General features: G+C 42.4%; 1 protein-coding gene across 3 annotated transcripts in view; it reads left to right on the forward strand.

Moving 5' to 3' along the window:
• Positions 1-443: 443 nt before the first annotated feature.
• The window catches only part of ACOT9 (acyl-CoA thioesterase 9), a 28,035-nt gene continuing 11,942 nt past the window's right edge, over positions 444-16,536 (forward strand). Inside the window, exons 1-8 of one of the 3 annotated variants that reach the window (XM_060138133.1) lie at positions 444-760; positions 5,528-5,625; positions 6,787-6,813; positions 7,415-7,460; positions 9,540-9,710; positions 9,955-9,992; positions 15,029-15,112; positions 15,490-15,593. In XM_060138133.1, the coding sequence (XP_059994116.1) occupies positions 741-760; positions 5,528-5,625; positions 6,787-6,813; positions 7,415-7,460; positions 9,540-9,710; positions 9,955-9,992; positions 15,029-15,112; positions 15,490-15,593 (588 nt within the window). In that variant the 5' untranslated portion in view covers positions 444-740. The remainder of the gene's footprint in view (positions 761-5,527; positions 5,626-6,786; positions 6,814-7,414; positions 7,461-9,539; positions 9,711-9,954; positions 9,993-15,028; positions 15,113-15,489; positions 15,594-16,536) is intronic. The other 2 variants (XM_060138134.1, XM_060138135.1) reach the window with 2 other exon arrangements.

The raw sequence follows: 16,536 nt of genomic DNA on the forward strand, positions 1-16,536 counted from the left end.
TCTACAGCGTCTTGCGCACTGCAAACAGCTGAATAAGAATTCGTTGAATGAAATGGAGAATCAGATCCTAGGGTAAAAATCATCTTAACTTTTTGGCCTTGAATCTCTCTGGGCGGGCCAAGATCTCCAACCGTCAAACACTAGGGGGCACACCGAGATTAGGAGAGGAACAATTTTTTTCCCCTTCGAGTAAAGGTTTTCAACCATTGCTTACGTTAGCATCATCTGGGGCGCCTTTAGACATCCTGAAGACCAGGCTGCACCCCTTATTCAGAATCTCCATAGGGTGAGGCCCAGGCATCGGTATTTTGGAAAGCTGCCCAGAAGATTCCAACGTGCAGCTAAAGGCCAACTGGGAGCCGGGGCTTGGGGGTGAAGGTCGCGCAGCCTTCAGCGAAGCGGGATAACGGAGACAAGCTCCAAGGACGTGGCTGCATGTAGCCTCTAGGCACACCCCAGCGGTGCCGCCTGATGCATTTAATCAACAATGGAGGAGAGAGACTAACTCCAGCTTCTCGCCAAAGAGTGGGCCTTCAAGCGCAGCGTGGCCCCGCCCCCGGGCAACGAGGCCCCGCCCCCGCCCGCGGCCGCGCGGCGAGGGTGGGGTCCTGGGGAGCTAGGTCCAGTCAGGCGCCCGCGAACGCTCTCCCTCTCCCGCCTTCCATTGCCTCAACTTCCCTCCGCCAACCGGCGCGCGGGGCTCGGGTCTGTGATCACGTGCACGGCGGCGGGCAAGCGCCATGAGGCGGGCGGCACTGCGGTAGGTAGCCAGGGGCCTGGCGGGGCGCGGACCGGAGGGCGCCCACGCCCGCCCTCCGCGCCGCTTGCTGGAGCGGGCTGCGAAGGGCGGAACTAGTGCCGGGGATTTTGGGCAGAAAATAGGGCCGGGTGGGGAAGGGCGGTCGCCTACCGCGACCCCGCCGGCCTAGGGTGGGGCCCCGCGACCCCCACCCCCCACCTTCGCGTGTTCCGGCCCGGAGTTTGATGTTAAAAGCGAAGAGGCACTTTAAGGGAGGAAGTTGGGCGTTCCCTGAAATTCCTATCTCTTTGCTCATCAGGGGGGTGGTTTGGAGTTAGCCCCTTGTCAGAAAGCTAGTACTTAGGGCTGCACGTTGCGTTTCCGGCCCTCTGCCCTCCTTTGCAGAGCGTTTTAAAGGTTGAGTGCTTGACTGACTTGGACTCGACTTAAGTGTGTTGTAATGTGGGTAGAGATTGCAGGGCATTTTTTGGGCTTTCAGGACCTCAGGACTGTGTGACCAGGGCCCCTGGTGCTGATTGCACTTTACTTTTACTGAGCAGCAAGGCCGGTAAGGCTAGGTGGGGGAGTGGCTTTGATTGGGCCCCTTTGACAAGGAGGATGCCTTTCTGCGTAAGTCATCATCCCAGCTTGTCCAGTTAAGGTGTAGGGCTTTAGACTCCAGGGCATGTCTGGCTCTCCCCCAACCCCCTTCACCGGAGCACTCCGGCTGTTCCAAGTTCTTTCTGCCTGGTTGGTTCCCAGGGGGCTCACCCCTGTTGCAGCTTCTGAATTCATCCCGCTATAGGTATGCCAGCCCCCCTGGTGTGGCCCACAGTGGTTCCAAGTGACAGTGATCCCCAGCAGTTCTCTTGGGGGCCCTGGATCTCTTTCACTGTCCCTGTGGACCTTGCTCTCAGTTGAAATAGGTTCTCTGTGTCTCTCTGTGTCTCTCATTCTCTTATTTACTTTGTTATACCATTTGAAGATGGATTGAAGGTCATTACAAGAAGAGCCACAGTTGGCTTTAGCTTGCATTGGACATGATGTGACAGGCCTTCTTACAAGCTCCAGGGTTTGGTTCATGTGTCTTCTCCCAGGAAACCTTCCTTGGTCTCTCCTCCCCCCCAGTTTGGAAGTCCTCTGTCTTTGCTCTGAACTCCTTATAAACCTGTGGCTCGTTTCCTTTGAGTCCTGTTGAACCTTAAGCAGGTACTCCATTAGTGTCTAGAGAGAGAAAGAGTACATAAATGAATACAGACTGGCTGACATGATTAGGTTATTTGACTGGTGGGCAATCTTTGTACTTCTTTTTTCCCCCAACTCACAAAAGAGCCATCTGAATTTGTTTAGTCTCTAAATTGAGGCATTTCCCCAGAGTGGAGGGCATATGAATGGCATTGCCTGTTTTTGTACTGAAAACTCTTCCCGGACACCCACCCTAAGCTTGGAACCCAGAACAGCTAAGACACTTACGTTCACACCTTCATGCGACTTTTGTGACTCCCTTGGCTAGCCATGGAGAGGTTGGGCTCCTTGGTCTCCTTTTATTGGAAAGGTTGAATCATGGAGTCCTAGGGCCTGACTGTAGAGGCCTCTTGACAGTTTCTTCTAAAGGCCTAGGGATTTGCTGTAGGTAAAACTCTTGAGGGCTTCTCAGGGAATAAGCCATTAACCCTGAGGTACTGAGGTGTTAAGCAGTGATTGAACCATTCCCCTGCTCCCTCCACCTCAGTGTTGCATAGATAAAGGGAAGTAGCCTGAGATTGTGAGAAGAGCAGTTTCCTTACATGTATGGTGTGTATGAGGTGGGGAGGGATTAGGAGAGCTGGGCTCTACCCAGTGTGCCAGTTGACCAGCAGGGAAGAAGTCATCTAATTCCTTCGGGCCTCAAGTGTTTTCAGGAGGTTGGTCTGAATCACAATTGTTTAAATCTAGGGGCCCATGGGGGTGTCAAAAGGGAGTGGTCTGTGAACCATCTGAAATAGTATATACTATTCTGTGTATCAATAAAAATGTATTCCCCCCCAACAACTACTAGGCACGAGGGTCCACAGGTTTCATCTGATTAGCAGCAGGGATTATATCAAATTGTAGTGAAAAGTTACAATAAGCTGAATGTTCACAAGAGAATAGAAATTTATTATACCAGTATATGATTAGTATAATCAACGATTTTATTTTTTTAATATATATATATTTTTAATACATTTATGTATTTATTTATTTATTTTTAGCTGCGTTGGGTCTTCGTTGCTGTGCGCGGGTTTTCTCTAGTTGCGGCGAGCAGGGGATACTCTTCGTTGCGGTGCATGGGCTTCTCATTGCGGTGGCTTCTCTTGTTGCGGAGCACCGGCTTTAGGTGCGTGGGCTTCAGTGATTGTGGCTCGCGGGCCCAGTAGTTGCGGCTCACGGGCTTCAGTAGTTGTGGCATGCAGGCTCTAGAGCGCAGGCTCAGTAGTTGTGGCGCATGGGCTTAGCTGCTCCGTGGCATGTGGGATCTTCCCGGACCAGGGCTCGAACCCGTGTCCCCTGCATTGGCAGGCGGATTCCCAACCACTGTACCACCAGGAAAGCCCTAATCAATGATTTTTAAAAAAGCACTCACATTAGGCCTTTGCTGTGTTACAGGGATATGTTTTCAAATTTATTATGGCAGTATGCAACCAACAGGGCTGCAGGACCACAGTTTTCCAAATAATTTGGCCCAAGTGTTTCTCTGTATTCATCAGCCCCCTCTTTACTATCTCTGTTTGAGTCTCCATTCAGAGATGGTCCATTATAGTGCCTGGCTTATTTCCAAATTTCTGGTCATTTTTGACTTTTAGGGGAGACTTTGGAGAAGCATGCCTTTCTGGAATAGAGTTTTTTAAGTATTTTTTTTGGCTGCATTGGGTCTTCATTGCTGCACACAGGCTTTCTTTAGTTGCTGTGAGAGGGGGCTACTCTGCGGTGGGATCTTCCCGGACCAGGGCTCAAACCCGTGTCACCTGCATTGGCAGGCGGATTCTTAACCAATGTGCCACCAGGGGAGTCCCCATGGTCAGGCTCTTAACCTCTGTATACTATACTGCTTTTCACTCAGGCAGGATGGGATGGTTTTCATCACTTTTCAGAAAATGCTGCTTCTTAAGGAACAAAACAGAAATGCTTGTATATATGTGTATTTACCCAAATATGTGAGATCAGTTTTACAGCTCCTGTTAGTTTGTGATGAGTTTTCACAGTATTTAGCCATTCAGAGTCAGATCTCATTTCTTATATTGAGATCATCTACAGCAACTATTATTATTGCTAATTAATGTATCGAGGGCATGATTTTTTTTGCTCTTTCAGCTAATAGTAGCAATGGAAGATTTTAGCTTTTTCCAGTGTGCTTTTTAAAACCTGATATATTCAGTTGCAGAACGATAGTTTCTGAGATGGCAGAAGGAAGGACCACATGCTCTTGTTTCCTTCAGTGAGGGATTTGAACCTACAGAAAATACATAAAATGAAATAGTGAAAAAGAAAAAAGTTTAACTCACGTTCTGAGAAAATGCAAATTAGAAGGTCAAGAACAAGAAGACTGAAATATTAATTCACATATAAAAATACATAAATTGAAAATTCATTGTGAAAAAATAAACCACAACTATGTAAGATAGAGGCTTGTTAGCTGTGTGATTGGAGAATAAACACAAAACCCAAACCCCAAACGCTTTAGGAAGCATTCCAGGCTTAGTGAACCAGCAGGGATTGTATCAGGGCCAGTGTGATGAGTGGCTGGCTAAGGAGTTGAATTAGCCAGTGAGCATGTGCTGCTATTTTTGTGTTCTCTGCAGTTAGAGTAGTTGACTTGGTGAAAGGACCGGGATTTGTTCTAGTAGGACAAGTATCAAAACTACATGTAGATTTTACCAAATATTTTTACTCAGAGGCTCTTCCTGTATGCTGTAATTCAGAAGAGAAATCTATAATAAATTTGGGCTCTAAAGAAAATTTAAAATATGCTTTTTAAAAATAGGTTAGTCATCATTGGACCTGGCATTAGGTAGTAAGAATTTACTAGTCACTTGAGCTAGAATGAGTAAGAGGATCTGGGGTTCTCTACCTTTTCAATGCCTTGCCTTCTTCCACTGTGCTCTCAACAGATCAATTTGTCAGTCCCTGATACTATACGTGTGTTATCCCTGATAGGATAGTGTGTGGTTAGGAGTCGACAGTTAAGCAATAGTGAGCCAAAATCAAGTTAAACAACTTATTTTGGGAGAACAGTTTCGGCATATTGGGGTAAATAGCTTTGACTTTATTCCATTGGGGAGTAGGAAATTTCTGCCTAGGTCCAATAAATACTCTCTTTGAGTAACCCTGGAAAGGGTTAATTCTGTTTTCAAAGTTGATTGACTTATAATTGGGTTTAGCTTATTTATTGAGGAAGTATGGTATGACAATAACAAAATAAATGTTCATAATTAGTTTACTCAGCTGTTTACCAACTTGATTTTGGGCTTCTGAAGCTAATAAGAATAAATCCATTAAACCTGGTTGATATCTTTTATTTATTTTGTAGATCATTACCTAATTGGTCTCTGCTCTCAAGAAATGTTTACTCTTATTGGAGAGATGATTTACGGAGTAGCCTCATATGCAAATATACATACACTTGAGAAACATGTACAGACCCTATAAGACAGTATTTACTAAGGGTGTGGGGTGGCTGAGTGCTCTGGAGGAGGCACAGGTCTTTGAGGTTGCCAGGGAAGAAGTCATGGAACCTTCTCGAAGTGTGTGTTTCATTTTGTTTTGTAGGCTTTGTACCCTGAGCAAAGGGCTGCTTGCTCCCAGCAGAGGACTGACTCAAGGATCTCAGAATCCCGAGAAACAGAGAGTCTTCCACATTCATGAAGGTAAGCATGGGTGTTTACCTTTTAGGCCTATGTGGGGGGAAAACCCTGCTTTATTTACAAAGCATGTAGATAGACAGTTTAGGGCAAATGAGGCATACTAAAGGTAGATCTTTCATAAACTTCTCACTTAGACAATGACCAGGATAGCTTGGGGTAGAAATCACATACAGTACTTGAGCTTTGGTTCCTGGGAGCCTTGGGGACTGAGCTCTTTTAGTTAAATGATTTCTGTTTCCTTTGTGTAGGTACTGAAGTGGAAGGCATGGAAAAAAGAGATCTAATGCATAAGCAAGAGACAGGTCTTTCAGTTGTACCAACTAAACGCTCCTAGTCTATAATTTTGTTAGAGGGACCCTGTTAATTGAAGTTAATTTCAGTAACTAATCCATATGCAAACTATGGATGTCTTTGTCAATGTAGGAATATTCATTATAATGAAAACTGGGACTTGTTTAAAGGATCCCAATAAATATATATGCATATATATAATTTAAAATTCTGCTTTGTTTCTTGGCCCTCAACACCTGCCTTTCTTCTTACACTGAATATAAACTAGTAATAATCATTTTATGTCACTGAGCATCAGTAGTCTGTGTACTGCTTGGGATACTTTCTGTCCATTCTTTTATTCAAGGAACTCAGGAGAAAAAAAATCAGAAATAAGACTAATTTACTAATGGATATTTTTGGTTCAGTACTACGCTATGATTTCATTGTAATTAGAGTTTGCACCTAATTTATGGTATATAACAATGGTGGGTGTTTTTTTTTTTTTTCCTTTGGCTGTGGCTTGCAGGATCTTAGCTCCTTGACCAGGGATTGAACCCTGGCCCTGGCAGTGAAAGTGCCAAGTCCTAACCACTGGGCCACCAGGGAATTCCCTATAACAATTGATAGAAAAATTAACAATTGATAGAAAAACAACCACTTTTTCATGAAAATTAAGATGTATGTTCATCTAACCATATTTGGTTTTGATCAGATATTTAGTTGTTGAAGGACCAAGGATTGCTATAGTTAATTTTCTGTAACCAGAATATGTATTTTAAAATGATAGAAAAAAACACATGAACTCAAAACATTATTTAAAATCCTATAGATTTATTTTTTAGTATTGACTTACTACTGCTTATCTAATTTATTTCCCCTTTATCCATATAGCATGTTCACCAATACATGTGAATCACGGTGTGTGTGGTAATCAGTATCAATTCTTTATAAGTGCTTAAATTTTTTTTCGCACTAATTCATTCTTGCACTTTTGGGCAATGGGCATTAACTAAACTTAAATTGCTTTTTTTTGCCTTTCCTTTCTTGCTTCATTTTTCTTGCCTCAACTTTTCTAACATTTAGGGTAGTATACATATATGAGAAATCAATTAGAGTGAGACTCAAATTTTGATATTAGTCTTAGTCTCACTGCCTATAAGAAGATAGGCAGGGATTCTGTTCATAATATCTCCATCGTAAAGGGACTCCTACCAACACTGATACAGCCTCAGCAGATGAATAATTGGAGTTATACTTTTTTGCTTATTTGTATAAATCCCAGTGATTGACACAAGGATATTCTTTTCTGCACTAAGGAGACAATAATTGTTTCAAGTTTTTGGGAAGCAGAGGCCTGATCCCTTCCCTGAGCTGTTTGTTTTGTGGCATTAAATGGAAATTCATGGATCTTTGGAGCTTTTGAGTGCCTGAATCGCTTTTCGTAGTTTTTGAGCTGGTTGCCATAATCCGTTTCTTACTTTCTTTGTTTCATGGAATGACCTCTTTATTTTTGTTTCAGTTCGAGATAAGTTGCGGGAGATAGTAGGAGCATCCACAAACTGGAGGTATGTGCTCTGTGTTTATTCATTCTTCTATCCCTAAGTGGTGTGCTAGCCTGTGTTTAGGCTCAGTTGATGGTCCCACTGTAGGAATGGGGGGAACCCTTTGTTCAGAAATGGGTTGAGAGGTTTTTTTACTTGGGGGAGAAGATCAACATTCCAACATACTCATCAGTTGATGCTTTGTTGTCATAAAATCATGTAATTTACACGTACTCTGCATTTTTCAAAGTGCATTCAGGAGTATTACCTCACTGATTCTCAGTGAAACTTGTGACGTGCTTATGACATATGTTCCTCTTCCTTTTTTGCACATGATGAGATTGAAACTCAGACATTGAGTGATTGAGTACCAGGTTTGGGACTTGAACCCAAGTTCCTGGTTTTTCTATTTCATGCACCCTGACTACTGCTTCTTGTCAGGTCACAATTAACCAGGCCTCCCATACAATCTTTCTCTTTTCTCTAAGTATTTCCCTGCTTTAAAATAGGATAATATCCCTCTTGGTGCATAGAATTTTGAGGCTAAAATGAGATAAAAAGAAAAAGCACAATAACAATAATAATCTATTTGGTATAAAAATTATCTAATGACTTCTTTTTATCTCTTTATATGAAAAATTTCAATTTTCTGAAAAGTAGAAGAAATGAATACCTTTGTTCCCACTATCTGAATTGGATACTTATGAACGTTTTTCCAGATTTGCCAATATACATATACTGGCTAAACTATAAAGGTATCGTGACGCTTCAGCTCCAGTTATATTCCAATACCTCTCTAATAAATAAATATATTTTCCTATGTAACAAAATCAGCAGTCGTGCATCTCCAACAAATAAGATATTCTCTTACATAATGAAATTGACAGTAATTCCCTAATAGCATATTATTTACCCATATTCAGAATTCCTCAATTATTCCCCACATATCTTTTATAGCTTTTTTAAAAAAAAAAATCAAGATCCGGTAAACAACTGCATATTGCATTTCGTGGTTATGACTCTTTTAGTCTCCCCTAATCTAGAATAATAGTTATCCCTCCCTCTTTTTTTTTTCCCCCCATGAGCTTGATTTTAAAGAGGCCAAGCCATGTGTCTTGTTGAATGTTCCACGTTCTGGATTTACCTGGTTCCATTTAACTTGTTCGTCAGTTCCCTCCCTATATTTTTGTAGGCTACGCTTTTCTGGCAATAATACTTCATAAGTAAGGCTTAGAAAGAGTGATATTGTCAACATTTTAGTTCCCTATCCCCTTGTCTCTCTCTTTTCTTCCACCTTAATCGTCTCTTCTTTTTCTTCCCTTTCTGTCTCCTTTTCATGTTCTCTTCCTCTTTACCTTTTGCTCTGCCTTCCAAACTTCTTTTGGATATACTCCATTTTTCCTCCTCTGTCTCTCTTTCCTGAAATTGAAGGCAGAGAGAGAGAGAGCTGGGGCACAGAGGATACGAGACTTGTCAAGGTGAGAAATGGGAATATGGAGTTCAGTGGCTATGTTGTTCTTTAGCGCAGATATATATATATACGTACATATATTTACACTCTATTATGTCCATTTCTGTACTTTTAATTTCATTTCAAAGATTCTATTCTTTGAATACACTTTTTTTTTTTTCTTTTGCGGTACGCGGGCCTCTCACTGTTGCGGCCTCTCCTGCTGCGGAGCACAGGCTCTGGACGCGCAGGCTCAGCGGCCATGGCTCATGGGCCCAGCCGCTCCGTGGCATGTGGGGTCTTCCCGGACCGGGGCATGAACCCGTGTCCCCTGCATCGGCAGGGGGACTCTCAACCACTGCGCCACCAGGGGAGCCCTGAATACACTTTCTGATGAGGGTGAATATATAGTTCATTTGGATATATCTATGTCACTTATAAGTGTATTTTTCTTATCTACTAGCCTGAGAAATTTTAACAGAAATTTTTGATTTCACCAAGTGGCAGGTAGGAAGGGAGGGAAGGAAAAGGAGATGAGGTAGGTCCGGACCTGCTGTTTCCTCTTTTGATGGTGTCTGACTGACCTGTATGTCACTGGAGTTGGGGGATAGCACTGTCCTATGTTTTATGAAGCTTGTGTCCTTTCTTCTCAGAGACCATGTGAAAGCAATGGAGGAAAGAAAATTGCTTCATAGTTTTTTGGCTGCGTCACAGAAAGGTCTGCCACCTAGGAGAATGAAAGACAGTTACATTGAAGTTCTCTTACCTTTGGGCAGTCAGCCTGAATTAAGAGAGAAATATTTGACTGTTCAAAACACTGTAAGGTAACATGGCACTATTTCTGTTTGTGTCGTTTGTTTTTATTTTATTTCCTTTCTTTATTACAACTTTGAGATATAATTCACACATCATACTGTTCACTTATTTAAAGTGTGTGATTCTCTGGTTTTTCGTATATTTAGAGAGTTGTGCTACCATCACCATAATCAATTTTGGTAGATATTTATCACCCCATAGTGTTATTTTTTTTATGATTTTCATTTCATCACAGTTTTCTTTATTTCACAGGTTTGGCAGGATTCTTGAGGATCTTGACAGCTTAGGAGGTACTGATATTTTAGTATTTTTAAACTGGTACTTACAGTAATACATTGAATCCTCTGGCTGGAAAGGGTCTTTTTTTTTTTTAACATCTTTATTGGCGTATAATTGCTTTACAGTGGTGTGTTAGTTTCTGCTTTATAACAAAGTGAATCAGCTATACGTATACAGATATCCCCACATCCCCTCCCTCTTGCATCTCCCTCCCACCCTCCCTATCCCACCCCTTTAGGTGGACACAAAGCACCGAGCTAATCTCCCTGTGCTATGCGGCTGCTTCTCACTAGCTATTTTACATTTGGTAGTGTATGTCCGTGCCACTCTCTCACTTCATCCCAGTTTCCCTGGAAAGGGTCTTTTTTTTCTTTAACTTGCACAGATGAAGATATTCTAAACGAGCAGAAAAAGAAGGGCATCTGCTACTTCTGAATTGTCATAATTATTTAATTAAATTTACCGAAAAGTTGCAGAGTACAAAGAGTTGTTCTCCCCTGAATCATGTGAGAGTATGTTGCTGACACGATGCACATCACCCCCAAATATTTTCATGTGTATTTCCTACAAACAAGGACATTCTCCTTCATAACCACAATATAACCCTCAAAATCAATAAATTAACACTGATATTTAGACAGTCTAATCCTCAGACCCCATTCAGCTTTGGCCAGAGGTCCTTTATAGCAGAAGGATCCAGTTCTGGATCCAGTTCTCAATCACATGTTGCAATTAGTTGTTGTGTCAGGGATAGTTCCTCAGTCTTTCCCTGACTTTAATGACCTTGATACTTTTGAAGGTTATGGGCCAGTTCTTTTGTGGAATTTCTCTCAATTCGGGTATGTTTGATGCTTCCCCAAAGTTAGATTTGGGATGTGCATCTTTGGCAGGAGTGTCCACAGAAGGGATGCTGTGTTTTTACTGCATCTTAGCAGGTAGTGCATAATTCTAATTTGTCCCATTACTGTGATGTTGACTTTGATTCCTTGATGAAGGTGGTGTCTGCCAGGGTTCTTTGCTGTAAAGTTACTCTTTTCCCCTTTGTAATTAATAAGTACCTTGTAGGGAAGTACTTTGAGACCTTGTAAATATCCCATTCTTCATTAGACTTTTATCAATTACTTTAAAATCAGTATGGACTCAGGGATTCCTATTTTACTGAATGGATTATAATATATTTCTATCATCTGTTTTGATGCTCAACTTGTCCCAGGACTGCCCTTCATTCTTCACGCTGGCTTCTGTGGATTTTTTTTGGCTGTGTCCCCATCATTCTTTGAGCACTTCCTCACTTTGTGGTGCAACATTTCTAGGCTCATTTGTACTTTCCCTGCCCCAGTCCTGGAATCAGCCAAATCTCTGAGGAGCCCTGATTCTTTTTAATGGAGAATGATATTTAGAAACCAAGATCTGGGTGCTTGGGATTGTCATTGTTGCTGGGGTATCACTATTCCTGTGTGCTTTCAGTGGATGAGCTGGGGAATATATGCACGTACATGTACATTTACATCTATACCTGCCTGTATGTGTATTCCTTCCTTCCTTCCTCTCTCCCTCCCTCCCTTCCTTCCTCCCTCCCTGTCTCTCCCTCCTTACCTACCTGTCTGTCTGTCTGTCTATCTGTCTATCTATCGGAACCCTGGGTTCATACTGATAGTTCCAATTCTAATTCAACCACAGGTTCATTCTTAATTCTTCCCTTTTCATATTTGTAATTCCCTTCTCCAGCTGGCTCCATTATCTGTAGTACATTTACTTATTTGATCAGTTCCCCCGTATGTAGCCAATTTCATACTGCTGCCATCCCGAAACCCTCATGAACGCTCTCCTCACCTCAGTGGGATTCTGCTCCATCCCAGGTCCCCCTCCTCGTTGTGCTCGGGCTGCGGCATGCTGGGCCATCGCTCTCATTGCCTCCCTGCGTATCTTCCTGACCCCTCTTGGGCTTCAGCACCCGACTCTGGGCTCTCTGTCTTGCTTGCTCCTACGTAATGGCTTTTGGACTGAAATGTTGGGAAAGGGTTTAAAAAAAGGCTCTAATAATCTTTAAAATAGAGACACAAATCCATTGTTAGGCTTACGGCTAGCTACATTTTTCTTCAGATTAAATAAACCTGCTTTAAAATTCTTATTGGCCTTTTAAAAAAGAATCACTCACACACACACACACACACACACTCACTCACTCACTCACTCACTTACTTACTTGACTTCGGTTTACTTAGGTGTCCCTAAATATACAAACTCCCCTGCCACTACCCTGTTTTTCTTCATCACCTCCTGTTGATGGCCAGTCCCTTTCACCTGTTCACTTGATTCTATTCCTTCCGTTTCTTCAAGGAACTTGCCTTATCACATACCCTGAAGATATCTCCCTTGTATCTCAAGCCTTTTCTCAACCTCACTTTTCCCTTAACTTCTAAACATATTCAAGGCTCTGCATCTTCCAATGAAAAATAGGTAAAGTCTCCTTCCCTTATAACACTCTCCAGTTTTCTTTCTCTCTCACTTTAGAGCTACCTTTGTGTTCTGGCTTCTGCTCCTCCATGCCATTGAGCTGATTGTGCCAAACTCTTTGAAGCTCCTAATGATGTCGAACTCACCCTTGGGCCTTGGTGACATTTCCTCCTGCCTCTCAGGCTGCTACTTCCCAGTCTCCTTTGTAGATTTCTCTTTCTCTGTTGATCCTTTAAATGTCGCTTAGCTTCAGGGTTTTGTCTGCTGCCCTTTTTGTTGTTGGTATCTGCACTTTCTCTATAAATAATCTTCAATCCCAGTGCTTCAGTTGCTCTCAGTATGTGGAATACTTCAGAAGCTACATTTCCTGGCGTGCTTTGTGAGTTGCAGACCAGTTTGTCCTCCTGCCTACTGGCCATCTTCATTTGGATGTGCCGTGGACTTCTCAAATTCAGCATGTTGAAAACAGTCCATTCTACTCTTCCTGTGCTGTATTCTGTTTCTCAGTGAATGGTACACCATCTTCACTCATGCAAGTTAGAAACCTGAGTTAATTCAGGTCTTGTCAAGCCTGCCTTCTTCTTAGCTCTTGGACCTTTTCTCTTGCTTTCACTTCCACTAATGCTGTGGAAGGTCAAACACTTAGGATTTCTTCTCTGGGTACCACAAGTTTTTTGAATGGAGTTTCTTGCCTTTCGCCCCTCATCCCCCCACTACATTCTTCAGCAGGTGCATGGATGAAAGGGTTTATTGTTACTCAACGAGTATTTATTGAGCACAGACCCTGTCCTGAGGGTTGATGATAAACAATTTGTTTTTAATAAATTTATTTATTCTTTTATTTTTGGCTGCGTTGGGTCTTCGTTGCTGCGCACGGGCTTCCTCTAGTTGCGGCGAGCAGGGGCTGCTCTTTGTTGAGGTGTGCGGGCTTCCCATTGGGGTGGCTTGTCTTTGTTGAGGAGCATGGGCTCTAGGCGTGTGGACTTCAGTAGTTGTGGCACGCAGGCTCAGTAGTTGTGGCTCATAGGCTCTAGAGCACAGGCTCAGTAGTTGTGGCGCACAGGCTTAGTTGCTCCGTGGCATGTGGGATCTTCCCAGACCAGGGCTCGAACCCGTGTCCCCTGCTTTGGCAGGAGGATGCTTAACCACTATGCTACCAGGGAAGTCCCGATGATACAAATTTGAATGAATCATAGGGCAAGCAGGGAGACCACTATAAAGAAGTACAGTACAGTTTTAAATGAGTTGATATTTGTGAGGTACATAGAACCATGCTTTGCACCTTTAAATGCTTGTTAAAATATGGAAAGTACACAGATAACCACAGGGTGGTGTAGGAGCTGAGGGTGATTTAGGGAAGGAGGGAGAACTCTGAGGCAAATAATAGCTTCATGATTAGGAAGGAGTCAAGAGGAAAACAGGTAGCTGAGCCCTTGTGATTTGTTTCTCTTTTTTGAAGATGTCTGATGCTGTCAGATGCATGTGCTGGGGTCTTTTTCTGATTTAGGCACTGTGTCTCTGTTGAGTGGTAATAAGCCACCTGGCGGGCCTGGGCTTTGGGCTTCAGTTTCCTCACCAAATCTAAAATTGAACAGTCAGAGTAGAGGTTTCCCAGATCTCTTCAATGTATAAAAAAAGTCTTTGGTTCTAGGAAAAGACCACTAGTGGAATATGGAGGATTGGGTCTTCAAAACCAGATAAGACTTTATTTTTTATTTTATTTTATTTTTTACATCTTTATTGGAGTATAATTGCTTTACAATGGTGTGTTAGTTTCTGCTTCACAACAAAGTGACTCAGTTATACATACACATATGTTCCCATATCTCTTCCCTCTTGCGTCTCCCTCCCCCCCACCCTCCCTATCCCACCCCTCTAGGTGGTCACAAAGCACCGAGCTGATCTCCCCGTGCTATGCCGCTGCTTCCCACTAGCTATCTACCTTACATTTGGTAGTGTATATAAGTAAGTCAGAAAGGGTTGTTATTTTATATCTGCAGTTCTGAGCCATGGATGCTAATTGAAATCACCTGAGTAGCTTTAAAAACTGATGCCTGGATTCGACTTCTGCAGATTCTGATTTAAATGGTCTATATAGTTCAGCTTGGACATCAGGATTTTGTATCAGGTTCCTGTTTTTCATCTTTGTTCTCACATACCAATTCTTTTTTAAAAAATTAATTAATTAATTTTAACATCTTTATTGGAGTATAATTGCTTTACAATGGTGTGTTAGTTTCTGCTTTATAACAAAGTGAATCAGTTATACATACACATATGTTCCCATATCTCTTCCCTCTTGCGTCTCCCTCCCTCCCACCCTCCCTATCCCACCCCTCTCGGTGGTCACAAAACACCGAGCTGATCTCCCTGTGCTATGCGGCTGCTTCCCACTAGCTATCCATTCCACGCTTCGTAGTGTATATATGTCCATGCCACCCTCCCGCCCTGTCACAGCTTACCCTTCCCCCTCCCCATATCCCCAAGTCCATTCCCCAGCAGGTCCCTGTCTGATTTCAGGGAGTAAATTGCGAATGTTAAAAAATAATTTTGCTTTTCCTTTATTTGGTTCTCTTCTGTTTTCCTACAGTTCTTATTTGCTACATGCACAACAAAATTCATTCAGCTAAGATGTCTCCTTTATCGATAGTTACAGCCCTGGTGGACAGGATTGGTAAGTGATATTATTTTCTAGACATACTTAGAATTTTTAGTAATTATAAAATATTATTGAGATTAGAGGAAATGTTTTCCTTTTATGGGGGAATTTTTATGTATATATGTGCATATGAAAATGTCTAGATTGCAATATACCAAGATATTTATTATAATTATCTTTGGGTAGAAGAGTTTTACATGATTCCAGTTTTATTTTTTATACTCTTTGCATTGTCTAATTTTTAAAAAATTATTTTTGAAAAATTATTTTTAGTTTTGAAGACAAAAAGGAAATATAGTGAAATTTGCCAGAATTTCAAATGAAATTGTCCATTTACAGTATAGAACATTTGGAGTATGGTTTGGGCTCAGGTTGATTTTTCTGTTTTGTAGATATGTGTAAGAAGAGCTTAAGCCCAGAACAGGACATCAAGTTCAGTGGCCATGTTAGCTGGGTTGGGAAGACGTCCATGGAAGTGAAGATGCATATGTTCCAGGTGTGTCTGTGCCCGAAGACTGCCCCCTTGTTCCAATACAACCAGCTAGTCTCAGTGAAAGAAAAGCTTATTCACCTGTCTATCCATAGACAGATATATAGTTCACCCATTTATAGAAAAACAATTCAAGTTCACGTCATACAGATGGTGTGTTAATATCCTCCTCCTGGACATAGACTGACACGTAATTTGGTGTTTATGCTTACTGTTTATTACTTTGAAATCATATACAGCTCCATGTTAAGGTGCTTCTTTCTAGTTTTGCCCCAGAGAATTTCCCTACAGTCTGAGTTCTGTTAAGCATGAATCGGATTGGTGACTGTTAGTTTCCTAGGGCTGCTGTAGCAAAGTACCACAAACCATGTGGCTTAAAACAACATAAATTAATTGTCTTAACAATTGAGAGGCTAGAAATCCAAAATCAAGGTCTCAGTAGGACCATGCTCTATCTAAAACCCGTAGGGGAGAAGCCTTCCGTGCTTTCTTCCTAGCTTCTAGTGGTTTGCTGGCCCTTTGGCATACCTTGGCTTGTAGTTGTAACACTTCAATCTCTTCCTTCTTCATCACATAGCATTTTTCTCTTGTGTGTCTGTGTCTCTTCTCTTCTCTTCTTTTATTTATTTATTGGCTGCGTTGGGTCTTTGTTGCTGCATGTGGGCTTTCTCTAGTTGGGGCAAGCGGGGGCTATTCTTTGTTGCAGTGCGTGGGCTTCTCGTTGTGGTGGCTTCTCTTGTTGCAGAGCATGGGCTGTAGGCGTGTGGGCTTCAGTAGTTGCAGCATGTGGGCTCAGTAGATGCGGCATGCGGGCCCCTAGAGTGCACGGGCTTCAGTAGTTATGGAGCGTGGGCTCAGTAGTTGCAGCACATGGGCTCAGTAGCTGTGGCTTGTGGGCTCTAGAGCACAGGCTCAGTAGTTGTGGCACACGGGCTTAGTTGCTCTGCGG

The sequence above is a fragment of the Lagenorhynchus albirostris genome, chromosome X, assembly GCF_949774975.1.
Source record: "Lagenorhynchus albirostris chromosome X, mLagAlb1.1, whole genome shotgun sequence".
NCBI lineage: Eukaryota > Metazoa > Chordata > Mammalia > Artiodactyla > Delphinidae > Lagenorhynchus > Lagenorhynchus albirostris.